Source organism: Paramisgurnus dabryanus, chromosome 14 (genome assembly GCF_030506205.2).
Source record: "Paramisgurnus dabryanus chromosome 14, PD_genome_1.1, whole genome shotgun sequence".
NCBI lineage: Eukaryota > Metazoa > Chordata > Actinopteri > Cypriniformes > Cobitidae > Paramisgurnus > Paramisgurnus dabryanus.
Genome location: NC_133350.1, coordinates 4,537,485 through 4,550,478, shown reverse-complemented (window position 1 = coordinate 4,550,478; position 12,994 = coordinate 4,537,485). Strand labels below are relative to the sequence as shown.

General features: G+C 37.4%; 1 protein-coding gene across 1 annotated transcript; it reads right to left on the bottom strand.

The window, feature by feature from the left end:
• LOC135719348 (serine/threonine-protein kinase pim-2-like) lies at positions 1-3,900 on the bottom strand. The gene is made up of 6 exons (XM_065242038.1): positions 3,353-3,900; positions 3,139-3,233; positions 2,493-2,543; positions 542-923; positions 165-323; positions 1-56 (listed from the first exon to the last, which is right to left on the bottom strand). The coding sequence occupies exons 1-6, from the start codon at positions 3,507-3,509 to the stop codon at positions 1-3; spliced, it is 900 nt and encodes a 299-aa protein (XP_065098110.1). The 5' UTR covers positions 3,510-3,900.
• Positions 3,901-12,994: the final 9,094 nt, after the last annotated feature.

Sequence of the window (12,994 nt, the reverse complement as noted above, 5' to 3'; positions counted from 1 at the left end):
TCATGGTCTATGATCTGCTGTACAGACGGTCTCAACATTCTGTTGCGGTTCAGGCACTGAGTTAATAAATCGACGCATTCTGAACAGGTTTGGACAAGAGATCTGGTTAGTTATGTTCTACACTCAAGTTCTTATTATTGCTATTATTGATGCTGTTCTCTCACCTTTGGATAAACTGGGATGAAACTTCTTTTTACAGCCCTCTTCACTTCTGGGGTGGTATCCATGTAACATTTCATACAGGACGGTGCCGAGATCCCAGACTGTTGTTAATTCAGCGTTATATCGGCACCTCTTTGAAAACTCAAACGGTGAAGGTTTGCCTATTCATGTAAGCACAAGATTTTCACAGTTTAGCAAACACATAAATTGAAGAAGTTATCAGTGCAATATATTTAACATTCAAGAATATCTGCTGAATCTGTAATTGTTTCCAACCCACATTAAATTCCCATTGTTGTATTAACAAACATGGATCTGCTGTAAATAATGTGCAGAGACTTTAAAGCTCGATGAAGAATCAAATATCATTAACACTCACCTAGCAACTCGTTGATGTCCACGCTAGTGTCAACATGTTGCCCAACACCAAAGTCTATTATTTTCAGCCTCAGTGTCTCTGTGTTGATCAACAGGTTGTTCAAATTGATGTCCTGATGAAACACACCCCGTTCAAGGCAGTGTTTCGCCCCACGCAGTGCTTGGATTATTAAATCCCGTGCCATTGCTTCACTGAGACGACCCCCGTTGCGCATCATGAAACTACTTAGAGTCTCACAGGGGTGTGGATGCTCTAACACCAGTATGCGTCTCTTGGGCTCATTGTACCACTGGTACATTGGCAGAACATAGGGACATCTTGGATGCTTTGACAGCAAAACATTGAACCCAATTTCTGTAACGAGGGGCTTAGGATGACCAGGCTGCAGAAAAGAGTTCAACAAAAGGTTAGCTGACAATGGGTACTCTTTTTTTTTTTTTTATGAGATACAGTGGAGTCCAAAGTATTGAGACCATTAACAAAAATACTTCTACTTTGCATATTATATAATATCGATGTTATTATTATTAGTATAATTTTGAGTTAAAAAAAATGCTTACTTTCTTTTCCCTTTTGCTTTAATGATCAAGTTACTCTAGAATTACTTACAAAAATGTTTCCTTGATTTTTAATCTGGTTTTAAGACTTGGGGCCCTATTTTAACGATATAAGCACATTGTCTAAAGCGCACAGCGCAATGTCTAAATGGGCGTGTCCGAATCCACTTTTGCTAATTTAACGACGGGAAAAATGGTTTGTGCGCCGAGCTCATGGTCGAAAAGGGTTTTATTGTAATGGGATTATTTTGGGCGTAACGTGCAGTAAACCAATGAGAGACTCAGCTCTCATCCCCTTTAAAAGCAAGTTGCGCTGGCGCTATGTCTAATCCCTATTTAGATGACGAACTTTGTAAACTGAAAAACTAAGCGGAGGAAGAAGATCCCCAGTTTAAGATTAATGTTAAATAATTGTGTTGTTTTTCACTTGTATTGAAATTGTTATTTTTTTATTAAAACCTTTAAAACCCGTTTTCTTTTAGTCATGGAAGTAAAAAGCAGGCTTGTAATTGCTTTTAATGTATGGCTATCCAATATCATCAAAACATAATTTACAAGTATGTAAGATAAGGTTTGTACTCTAAAAATACTTTATTTGTAACAAACAGGAGATAAAGAATTTACAAACGGCTCTCCTCACGTTTCAGCACTTTGGACAGCGGTTTTTTAGCTAAGAGTTTTTTTAAGCATTACTTAAAAATGTTTCTCATCTCATCATATCCACAGGTACAGAGTCATCATATAATAAATCCGTGAGGTACCATTTTAAAAAAAACATTTAAAAACAGATGCATTTGTTTAAAGCAAAGCATTTATTTACTTACCAGGCTGCAGGTGAAGCAGCTCTTTGTGCCTTCTAACGTCTCATAATTAGTCCTCATTTATGTCCAAGAGACTCAATAATAATCTTTTACATTCAATCCTTTAATCTTTCATATTTAAAAGCATTTTTGTGCTGCTGCGCATTCATGTACTTTGTGATAAGCAAACCCGCGTTGTCCTCCCGTTTAGGCGCATATTACTAATGCGCTCTTTAAATAACAAAAAACACATTGCGCCATTGACTTTAGACTTTAGAGCAGGTTTTTGTTGGTCAATGGCGTAGTCTATTTTAGTTGCCTCAAAATAGCAACGCGCCAACAATGCGCCTGAACACACCTCGTTTTCAGACCAGAACGCCCATGGGCGCAAAAGGGGGCGCAAATGCATTTGCTATTTAAACAACGCAGCGCTAAACGTGAAAATTAGGGTGGAAACTAGCGAAAGACACTTGCGTCGCGCATTGCGCTGCATTGCGCCGGGTGTAAGATAGAGCCCTTGGACACCACTGTATGTATTCATAATAAAATGTATGCATTATATGTATGTAAAGATATTAAGTCTCTTCAACTTACAACTTCAATCCTATTGTTGACTGGCATCTTTTTAACAATTTTGATGGCAACCTATTAAGAGACAAACAGATGTAAACTGATGAAGGTTATGTTTGTGTATATATATATGATGATTGATAGCACTGCTCCCAACACTCTTCCAGCACACTTTCAAGACCAAAGCAAAAATTTGAACATAGTTTAATATTAAAAATATATAATTGAAATAAACTGCTGCAAAAAAATAGGTCTAGAAAAAAATATTTAAGTAAAATGTGTAGAAAATTCTTAAGATTTGAATGGCTGAATGTTATGTTAAAGCAACACTATGTAGTTTTTTTTACCTTTAAATAATGTCTCTAAAATTATTTCAGTGATAGAACAACTTTTAACTGGACAAATTGTACTGTTGCTGCAACCTGAGCAGCCTCCTAGCTGCTACAAGCACACTCTGAAAGTGGCGGTGGAGGGTAGAGCACACAGCCCCGCCCCTCCCCCTGCCTGCAGAAGAGTGTCTGATACCAGGCACTGTTGCGCTTTTCAACCACATGGGGGAGCTGTAAGTCATTTTTACATGGAAACTACATATTGTTGCTTTAAAATCATGGAAATCTAACAAGTTATGTTAGGACTCAAAGTATATTGGGCTTGCGAAAAAGAAACTTACTTTCTTGCCATCAGATTTGCGAATGCCCTCAAATACTGTGCCAAAGCCTCCCCCTCCCAGTCTCTCTCCCAGTTTATATCGGGAAGTGAATTTACCTAAAATGCATACAAAAAAAAACATGTTAATAGATTAAATCCTGTATTTCTGAATGGTTTACAACACTTGTAACTCAATTCAGCTGCCAGACCTACAACAAAAATAAAAGTAGATTTACCCTTCGCTGGTTTAGGGTTACATAAATATGTGTCAGGAGTTTGAGATGGAGCTGGCACAGGTGAGGGCTCGGGTACCAGTGGTTTTTCTGTAGCCTTTTTGGTGTGTGTGAAAAATTTGTTCAGTTTCTTCCAAATGTTCTTCTTCTCGGGAGTCATCTCTGCTGTTTTAAAAAAAGAAGAAAAAATTATTCTGTGATTCTGGGTGGAAAGGGGTTTGAGGTCTTCTGTCAAACTATATGTTACACTACCTGTCTCCTGAAGCTCTTCCTGTCGTTCTGTTCCCTTAAACCACTCATGGTTTATGATCTGCTTTATATGTGGTCTTTCCAATGTTTTGCGATTCAAGCACTGAGCTAATAAATCACAGCATTCTGTACAGGTTTTGACAAGAGATCTGGTTAGTTATGGGCTACACTTGTTCTTATTATTGCTATTATTGATGCTATTCTCCCACCTTTGGATAAACTGGATTTAAGAATCAGATCATTTCCATGCACAGTCCTTTTGGGCGGGCGTCCGTGTAGTATTTCATACATCATAGCACCAATAGAGAAGACTGTTGTATTTTCAAGTAAATATCTGCGTCTCCTATAGAAGTCCTTTGGAAGGCGTTCCTCTATTCATGGAAGCATGAGATTTTCATGATGAGTTTAGTAAACACATGAATTACAGAATTTATCAGTGCAGTATCTAACATTACAAAATATCTGCTGAATCTATAATGGCATCCGACCCACAGTAAATTCCAATTGCTGGATAATAAACTTGAATCTGCTGTAAATAATGTGCAGAAACTTGAAAGCTCTGTGAAGAATCAAATAACACTCACCTATCTCCTTATCGATGTCAACGTCATTGCCAGCGTACTGTCCAACTCCAAAGTCTATGAATTGTAGATTTAGCGTCTTTTTGTTGATCAACATGTTGTCCAAAGTGATGTCAAGATGAAACACTCCCCGCTGAAGACAGTGTTTCGCTCCATACACTGCTTGAATGATGATGTCACGTGCCATCTCTTCACTCACGCGACCTCCGTGACGACTGATGAATGTTTTCACAGACTCACAGGGGTTTGGATATTTCAAAATAAGTACACGTCTTTTAGGCTCATCAAACCACTGGTACATTGGCAAAACGTACGGACTCCTTGGAGGCTTTGACATCAGAACATTAAGCGCAACCTCTGTTTCAAGGGGCTTAGGATGTCCGGGCTGTAGAAAAGTGTTCAACAAAAGGTTAGCTGACAATGAGTACAGTGGAGTCTAAAAATTCATTACATGTATTCAGATCTGTTAAATCTTATCAACTTACAATGTCAATGTAAACATCGCTCTTCAACTTTTTAACAAATTTGATGGCAACCTACAGAGAGACAAACTGATTAAATCAAGTCAGGTTGATGGATATGATGATTGATGGCATTGCTTCTTGCACTCTTCCAATAGACCACAGCAAAATAAATTCATAATTAAATGTTTTAAAATAATCAAACTTGAAAAAAAAATCTAAAATTAAATGGGTTTACAAAATAAATCAAGTAAGATGTAGAAAATTCTTGTTATATGTTAAGTATATCGGGATTGCAAAAATGAAACTTACTTTCTGACCATCAGATTTGCGTGTGCCCTTATACACTCTGCCATAATATCCCTCTCCCAGCTTCTTTCCCAGTTTATATAAGGATGAGTATTTATCTAAAACACATGTAAAGAACAAGTTAACAGATTAGATGATTCTGTATTTCTGATTGGTTAGATAAACTCCAATAACAAACTTCAAATGCAATTCAGCTAGCAGACAAAAATCTAAGTGCAATGACAATGTAATATGAAAGTAGACTCACCCTTCCCTGGATTGGGATCCACCAAATATGTGTCTGGTATTTGTCCCAGTTGAGATGGTCCTGGCAGAGGTGAGGGCTCCGGTACGGCTGATGTTACCGTATCGGTGTCGGCCGAACTAGTTTTAGTCATGGCCTCCAGAGTAGATAGGGCTTCAGCAAGCCTTAACTCTGAATCAAATTCAGCCCACTTTTGGTCAGATGACTCGGGCTTAGCCAGCATAAGGCCGGCTGCATCACACGGGCCTGGGACTGCCCGGAAAGCCGATGGACTTAACGTCTGAGCAGCTGGATCTTCGGCATCTTTGTTGTGATCCGTTATCCCAAAGCCGGATGGACCGGGATGGGCATCTGCTCGCTTTTTGGTTTTTTTCAGCTGGGCATTCAGCTGGAGTGTCAGAGGCTCGGCTTTGTTGCCTCGTTTGACAAAAGGCTGAGCCCGTATGGCATTAGGCTCATGAGCAGCTAGATCTCTGGCATCAGTTTGGTGATCATTTAGACCGGCATCATCAAGACCCGGCACGTTATCTGCTCGCTTATCATCCAGTGAGGCATTCAACTGGATATTAAGAGGCTCCACTTTGTTGCCTCTGCGGCACTTGAAAGCACTTTTCACTGCACGCAATTTTCTCTGGAAGAATGCTTTACAGCCTTCCTCCTTTTTACTTGTTTGCTTATCTATAAGAGAGAGAAACACATTTTTGGACTTCATAAATAAAAACACTACACCTAAAATATATTTCAAACTTAAGTGAAGCTTGACATTTTTATGTCCTGAAACAGTTACTTAAATGTATTTAAGGGCATAGATTGTATTTATATTTAATACAAGTCTCATTAAGATGCTTTCACTGACCTGTTAAGCTTTCATTCACTCTCAAATCTTCCACTCTCTCTGAATCAATGGTGCTCATTTTTGACTGTGGGCCTGTAAAGGCTTTGGTCGCTGTTCGGGTAAAAATAATTTATTACATGACAGAAAATGAATTAATGTAAATGTAAAATTAGTGTTGAGACAATTACATTTTTGTCCTTTAGAGATACACCTTTACATTAAAAGATTTTTCAATTCATGACAAACATTTTAATCAAGAGTCTCTAAACTTGAATCGTAGTACAGATTCATTAGGTCACTATTTTCATATGCTGTCACTGACCTGTTGAGCTCACAGCATAAGTTTGAGGACAAGCCTCATGCGGGCTCCCTGAACCAGCTGCCTGAGGTGAGATGCTCAACCTGGGCTGTGCACCGCCAACCTGCTGGCTGCTGGTCATGGGCTCCTCCGCCTCTTGCACCAGATCGAAGATGGTGCTCATGGTGCTCATTTCTAACCATCGGTCTGTGAAGACTTCGGTCACTGTATGGGTGATAATCATTTATTAAATAAAATGTACGCTTTCTAATGAAAAAAATGTATGTGTTGGCATGATTATATTTGTCTTAAAAGAAACATTTAGGCGTACAATTTAAGATTAAAAGATTTTTGATTCATCAAAATCATTTTAGTTGAGTGTTTCTAAACTGTTGGTCAGTTTTGTAGATTGTATTTCTATTTAAAAATTGTTAACACTTGTGTCATTATTTTCATTTCACTGAGATGCTGTCACTGACCTGTTGAGCTCACAGTAGTGATGAGCGAGTCACCCGAAACTCGGATCATTTAACCCGATCCCTAAAATGACTCGAGAACCATGAGTCCTTAGTGACCATTAACCCGAGTCAGTTGAGTCCTCTCAGATTTTGCATTAAAAATGAGAAATTGTATCAAACACAAAGCTCTTCAAATGTTTACAACAGAATTACAACAAATAACTCTACATAAGCTGCCATAGGTTCTATAACTTGCAACAACGAGTTAATTTACATCACCGAGTGAACCAAAAGCTGCTATTCCGGATCATTATTTCTTGCAGCTCCGAGTCCGAGTACAAAGGGATGCGTGCGCGCGACAATGAGTTGGTCGGCGGCTCGGGGATTCACACAGAGAGTGACTCAACTCATGGAGCTTGAATCCTGGGCTAGGAGAAACAAGCCTTGCTCGTGTTGTTAACCCACTGACTCATGTAGGCTAATCTGTTGAAATATTTGACTGGCACAATGTTTTGGGTAGAAGCTGCAAATGTTTAACATTTTTAAATAAGAGGACTGCTGCAGCAGTGCTGCTGGAAAGATCCGCCACCGACGGACGTACACGGCTCCTCTTGTTGACTGAGTCACTCAGAGTGACGTGAGTGGTTCACTCACAGGACCCGTGCAGGAGCGGGCGAGCGGTTCTGTCTGGGACTCCCTCACAAGATTAACCGAAGCCTATCGTGGATCTTTTAAGTCAATCTGAAACAGGACACGTTCCTCTCACGTCCAAGTCAACCAAGCCTGACATCTTCTAAATGTGTTGTTGATATATTTGTCGTTATGAAATGAAACTAAACACACCAAACTTTTACAATTATGTTATTGATAATGTTATCACGGGCATGCATGTTTTTTACGAGTTCCTCAGGTCACATAAGCCCTTTTTGTGAGCAGAGGAGTCATAAACTCGTAGCTGCACGCGTGATCCGAGTTGCTTGGTTGGCATTAGTATGACTTAGCGATTGGAATTGGGAGATTTTGACCAAGTGACTCAAGTGACTCGAGTGACTCGCACAACCCGGATCATATTAGTGAGTGACTCAGAATAACCCGAATCCTTAAAAAGATCCGGGTTGACCATCACTAGCTCACAGGGTGTATTTGAGGACAAGCCTCGTGCAGATCAGTGGTCTCCGAACCAGCCGCCTGAGGTGAGATGTACAACTTCCGCTGTACACCGCCAACCTGCTGGCTGCTAGAAGAGGGCTCCACTGTCTCCTCCACCGGATCAATCGTGGTGCTCGCTTTTGACTTTCGGTCTGTGAAGACTTCGGTCTCTGTATGGGTGATAATAATTTATTAAATAAAATGTACTCTTTCTAATGACAGAAATTAATATGTTGTCATGATTATATATTTGTCTAAAAATTAATAAGAAAAATTTAAGCATAGAACTTAAGATTAAAAGATTTTAAAATCATCAGAAACATTTTAGTTAAGTGTTTCTAAACTGTTGGTCAGTTTTGTAGATTGTATTTCTATTTAAAAATTGTTAACACTTGTGTCATTATTTCCATTTCGCAGAGATGCTGTCACTGACCTGTTGAGCTCACACGTTGGTGTTTTTGAGGACAAGCCTCATGTGGGTCGGTGGTCCCCGAACCAGCCGCCTGAGGTGAGATGTACAACCACCGCTGTACACCGCCAACCTGCTGGCTGCTGGACGAGGGCTCCACTGTCTCCTGCACCTGATCCACGGTGGTGCTCATTTTTGACTGTCGGTCTGTGAAGACTGACGTCACTGTATGAATGATAATAGTTTATTTTAGTTTGCTAATACAAGAAATTGGCACAATTATATTATATTTGTCCAATTAAAGTAATTTCATATATTTGAATATAGTGTGAAGTCAGTTGAAATGGGCTCACTGTCTAAAACCCTATTAAACTAAGAGGGTAAAACATCAAATCATGTTTCTTTTTGTTATGTGATATCTCCTGTATCGCTTTATTTCTGTAACGTTCAATAAAAAATGATGTGAAATACTCTTTATGCTCTCAAAACTGTTCCTTTTGCTATAAATGTATTAGGTAAGAAATCTTTTGCCTATGCAGCCCCGTTTGACTGAAATCTTATTGAATCAAAATTGAAGTTACAATCTTGTCTTAAACTTCTGTGAGGTAATTCATGTCTGCGTTGATGTTCAGTTCAGACCCACAAATTAAAGATCATCTTCTCCACTTTGGTTTTGGTGACTTATATTAATCTTAAATGTGTATTAGTTAAAAACATTTACACTATTAATTTACTGTATGGTAATGTTAGCTATCAATAGTTAATAGCTATTGAAAGAGTGGATCATGTTTTCCTTTCATACATGTGTTAGCCATGGATTGAAGATTGTAAACTGTTTATTAAATTCTTCTGAGTAAATTTTGGACTGAGTTATGTTGATTAAATCTACACCAGTCTAAAAATCAGTCCAGTTGTAAATTGGCTGTTAAAGTCTTTTCTTGCTTATAATAAACTGACATGATAACACATCAGCAGTCTTTCCGAATGCTTTCAATTACATGTAGATGCTGTGTACTGTTTATATCGGCCTACACCTTCAGATTAAACGATCATGAGAAACATTTCGGTTAAGCGTTTCTAAATTTGAACGGTACAGTGGATTGTACACGGATATAATTTTTAATGTAACTTAGGCTAATTAAGGTGTTGTCACTAACCTGTTGAGCTCACAGGCTGTTGTGGTTGAGGACAAGCCTCGTGCGGGTCGGTTGACCCCGAACCAGCCGCCTGAGGTGAGATGCTCAGCTTCCGCTGTGCACCATCAACCTGCTGGTTACTGGCCCGGAGTTTCACCGTCTCCTGCACTGGAAGGTTTTTCTTTTTCATTATTGACTTTCGATCAGAAAAGATTTCAGTCACTGTTCAAAGTATCTCCACAGCTTGCGCTTAGAATGACAATGAACTGAAGCGTTGCTCTGAATGCGCCGCTTTATATAGATTCTATTATGTGACGTCATAGCCATTAATACGTAGCCTAATAGAACGTTCTATACTAATATGACATATCATAGCAACAACAACAACAACAAAAAACCATATCTTAGCAACATAGCAAAAATAATATGAAATAAAAAAGGACGTTTACTAAAATCATGTCTAAACTCACAACATTAATAGAAAGGACTCAAGAATTTTTCCTTTCTTTAATTTGTTTATTGAACTGTATAATTACCCCTAGCCCAGTGTTTAGTTTGTTTTATTTTTTTATTTGTTTTCATGGTTATTTTGTCGAAATTAATGTTGTCTTGAAATAGAAACATATGCCTTTACTTTTGCTGTATAATTTTGCTTATACAAAAAAAGACATCAGATAAACTGCCATTGAAAAATTTTCATCACGAGAGGCACCTCAGCCAACATTAATGTCAGTGACGATCAGATAATTTAGACAGTTATGTAAAGATAAAGTGCAGCATGGTTTCTTGCCACAATTTAAGATTACATTTAACTGTGCATCAAAATAATTTTATTGCATCTATAGCAGTGCTATAAAAAATAAACTAACTGTAAACAAACAATGTAAGAGTTGAATTAAATTTAGAAGAAAGTAGTTTTTATTCTAGACGTAGCCTATTAATATTACCAAAATATGAATTAGCTTATTATAGCAACACTTCCTATAATTTAGTAGAGTAGTGAGAGGGATTAATGATCATCCCACCATACTGGGACTGTTTTAGGGCAGAGAAACAATATTAATAAAATATTTCCCCAAATAGGGATCCAGCACTTAATGCCAATGGACACCTAATAAAATAATGTTAATTCATATGTTTATGTGCATTTTTGAATGCACCTGGACAAAATAAGACAATTTAAATATTTCCCTTTTGCCCTTTAACATAATAAAATTATAACTGATGTTTAATGTAAGGTGTGTCCATTAATACAGGGTATAACAACAGATAAACTGCTCAAGATTCACATGTTGCAAAGAGGGGACAGATAGTGCTTTCATAAGAAAAATTATCTAAGATTTGTCAAAACTTGATGCTTGTTTTAAATATCATCTCTGTTTTTATTTACAAGCATTAAATTTTCTCTACAGGTCTTTAATACACGAACACTGAACAAAAATATTCAGATTTGCATTTACTGCTTGCATTTCACCTTACAGGTTGATTTTGATCATAAGGTATCTGAATAATTTTTTTTTTCATATTTATACTTATTTTTATTCTTGTTATATGAAAAGTTAATTTAGCAAAAGCAGGTGTGGTTCTTCTGACAGCCTGATAAAAGACAGCATTGGCCATCTCCATCCTGGACCAACCATCCCCTTTTGCCAAGGCCTGATATTTATTTTTTGCCGAGGGGAAATCTTTACCCTGTTCAAGGTGAATCAAGTGAAATTCAGGGTTGCTGCTTACACAATTAATTTGTTTTATTGTTGTTATGATAAATGTTTAATCTTTTATTTCTATCAATGTTCTTCTGCAAATGTTAGAAAGATTATATATTTGCAGCCTTTTAAAAATTTTTATAAATTAAGTTAAATGAGTTCAGAACCTTTAAGTCTCTTCATTTAAAAGTAACAAAAGCAAAATGTCAAACTTTAAAGGAAAAATATTTTCTATATATATATGATACAAGTATTTATTGTTCCCTCCTGTTGTCGAGAGTTCCAGCTCAAAATGGGCCAAGTGTTTAAAAGTCATAATCTGGAGGACTCATTCATGTATATGTAGAAGTATATGGCTAGACTTTTACAGTATGCATTCAGTTTATTGTCTGTCAGTAGGACGCCTCCTAGCATCAGTTGTCTGTTTATGTCAATTATCCTCAGACTCCTCCGCCTCATGTAACCATGTCAATAAGGCAGTGACTGACTTTGATCTGCAGATAAAAGACAGTGAAATTTAGAGTCTAAAAAAATCGTTTGAGAAATCCTAGTCATTTTAGCAGAAAAGCAAATGAGATGTGACACAAAATCATAAGACAAAGACAATGAACTACATCATGACGAGATCACATGACCAGTCAAATACTTATCTAAGTCCCTATTATTTTATCCCAAGTTGTACACCAATTTGGGGGAAGGGGGGTACAGGGTGCTTTTCCTTAGTCATTAATGTGCAGAAACTCATCAATGATGGACAGACTTCCTCTCCACTTCTTCTTCAGTCAGAACTCCTTTAAAGTGGTGCTGAGTGATTTTCCTCCTAAGAAAAACTCAATATTTAAATATATATTGAGATTAATTAATGTGTTTTTGGGTGGTGCATCTATGTATTTATTAGAGGGTTTTGGAAAGCTTCCATCTTTCCTCAACGGTCTCTGCTGTCTCATACAATCACGTTTTGCAAGTTTTCTGGCATTGAAAAACTTTGAAACCCATTTGGTAGCAACATGTCATCCTCACAAGAGCCACTGACTTTGGCTCCCTATATCCAGCTGATCTGAGCCTGTGGACCCAGCTGAATCTTCTCATCAATTTCAGGCTGTAGTGTGGAATTGATTGGTGTTTAAAGATCACAGAAGAAACATGAAAGTGTTTTACTACCTCACCACTATATTACAAACGCTACAACGTCATATATTGACTTTTAAAGCATATGTTGTCAATGTTTTTTCACAGTTTCAAGTCACAAATATTTTAACCAGCAGGTGGCAGCACAACATCAAAACGCACAACCAGTCTATTACGACGTAATGCATGCAAGTTAACCATAGTGACTGTAAATGTGAAAGGAAACGTGTCGCATACGAAATAAATATAATTTTCCGAATATACATATTTTATCTTCAATTCCGTAGTAAAAACGCAGTGCCTCAGATGTTTTCGTTTTACTGTAAAACTGTTTAATTATAATAATATTATTAACAATAAATAGCGCGTTACATTCAAAGGAATTGACCTTCCAATTAGGACCCAGCTAAAATATTACGACTTAAATTTCGTGTTATTACGATTATTTTCGTGACTTTTATTTTATTCTCGAAAATATTAAATATTAAAATGGGTTTTCGCTATTTTTACTTTATTCTAGAAATATTACTACTTTGTCCTAATTTTTTTCGAAATAATGTGAGCTAAATCTGGCATTAGAATTACTTTAATCAATTTGAGATGATTCTATTTGAACCGATTTGAACCATATTTTTTTCCGATTTGAACCATATACTGCCTCTACTCAACCGGGACTTTTGTT

Bases quoted from the DNA above. Each gene is read 5' to 3' on its own strand.
- LOC135719348 (XM_065242038.1), bottom strand. From the start codon at position 3,509: ATGACTCCCGAGAAGAAGAACATTTGGAAGAAACTGAACAAATTTTTC. The intron at 2,544-3,138 runs GTAAGTTTCTTT...GTCTCTTAATAG, and splicing joins GCAAATCTGATGGCAAGAAA to GTTGCCATCAAAATTGTTAA. The intron at 924-2,492 runs GTAAGTTGAAGA...TCTTTTCTGCAG, and splicing joins TCAACAATAGGATTGAAGTT to CCTGGTCATCCTAAGCCCCT.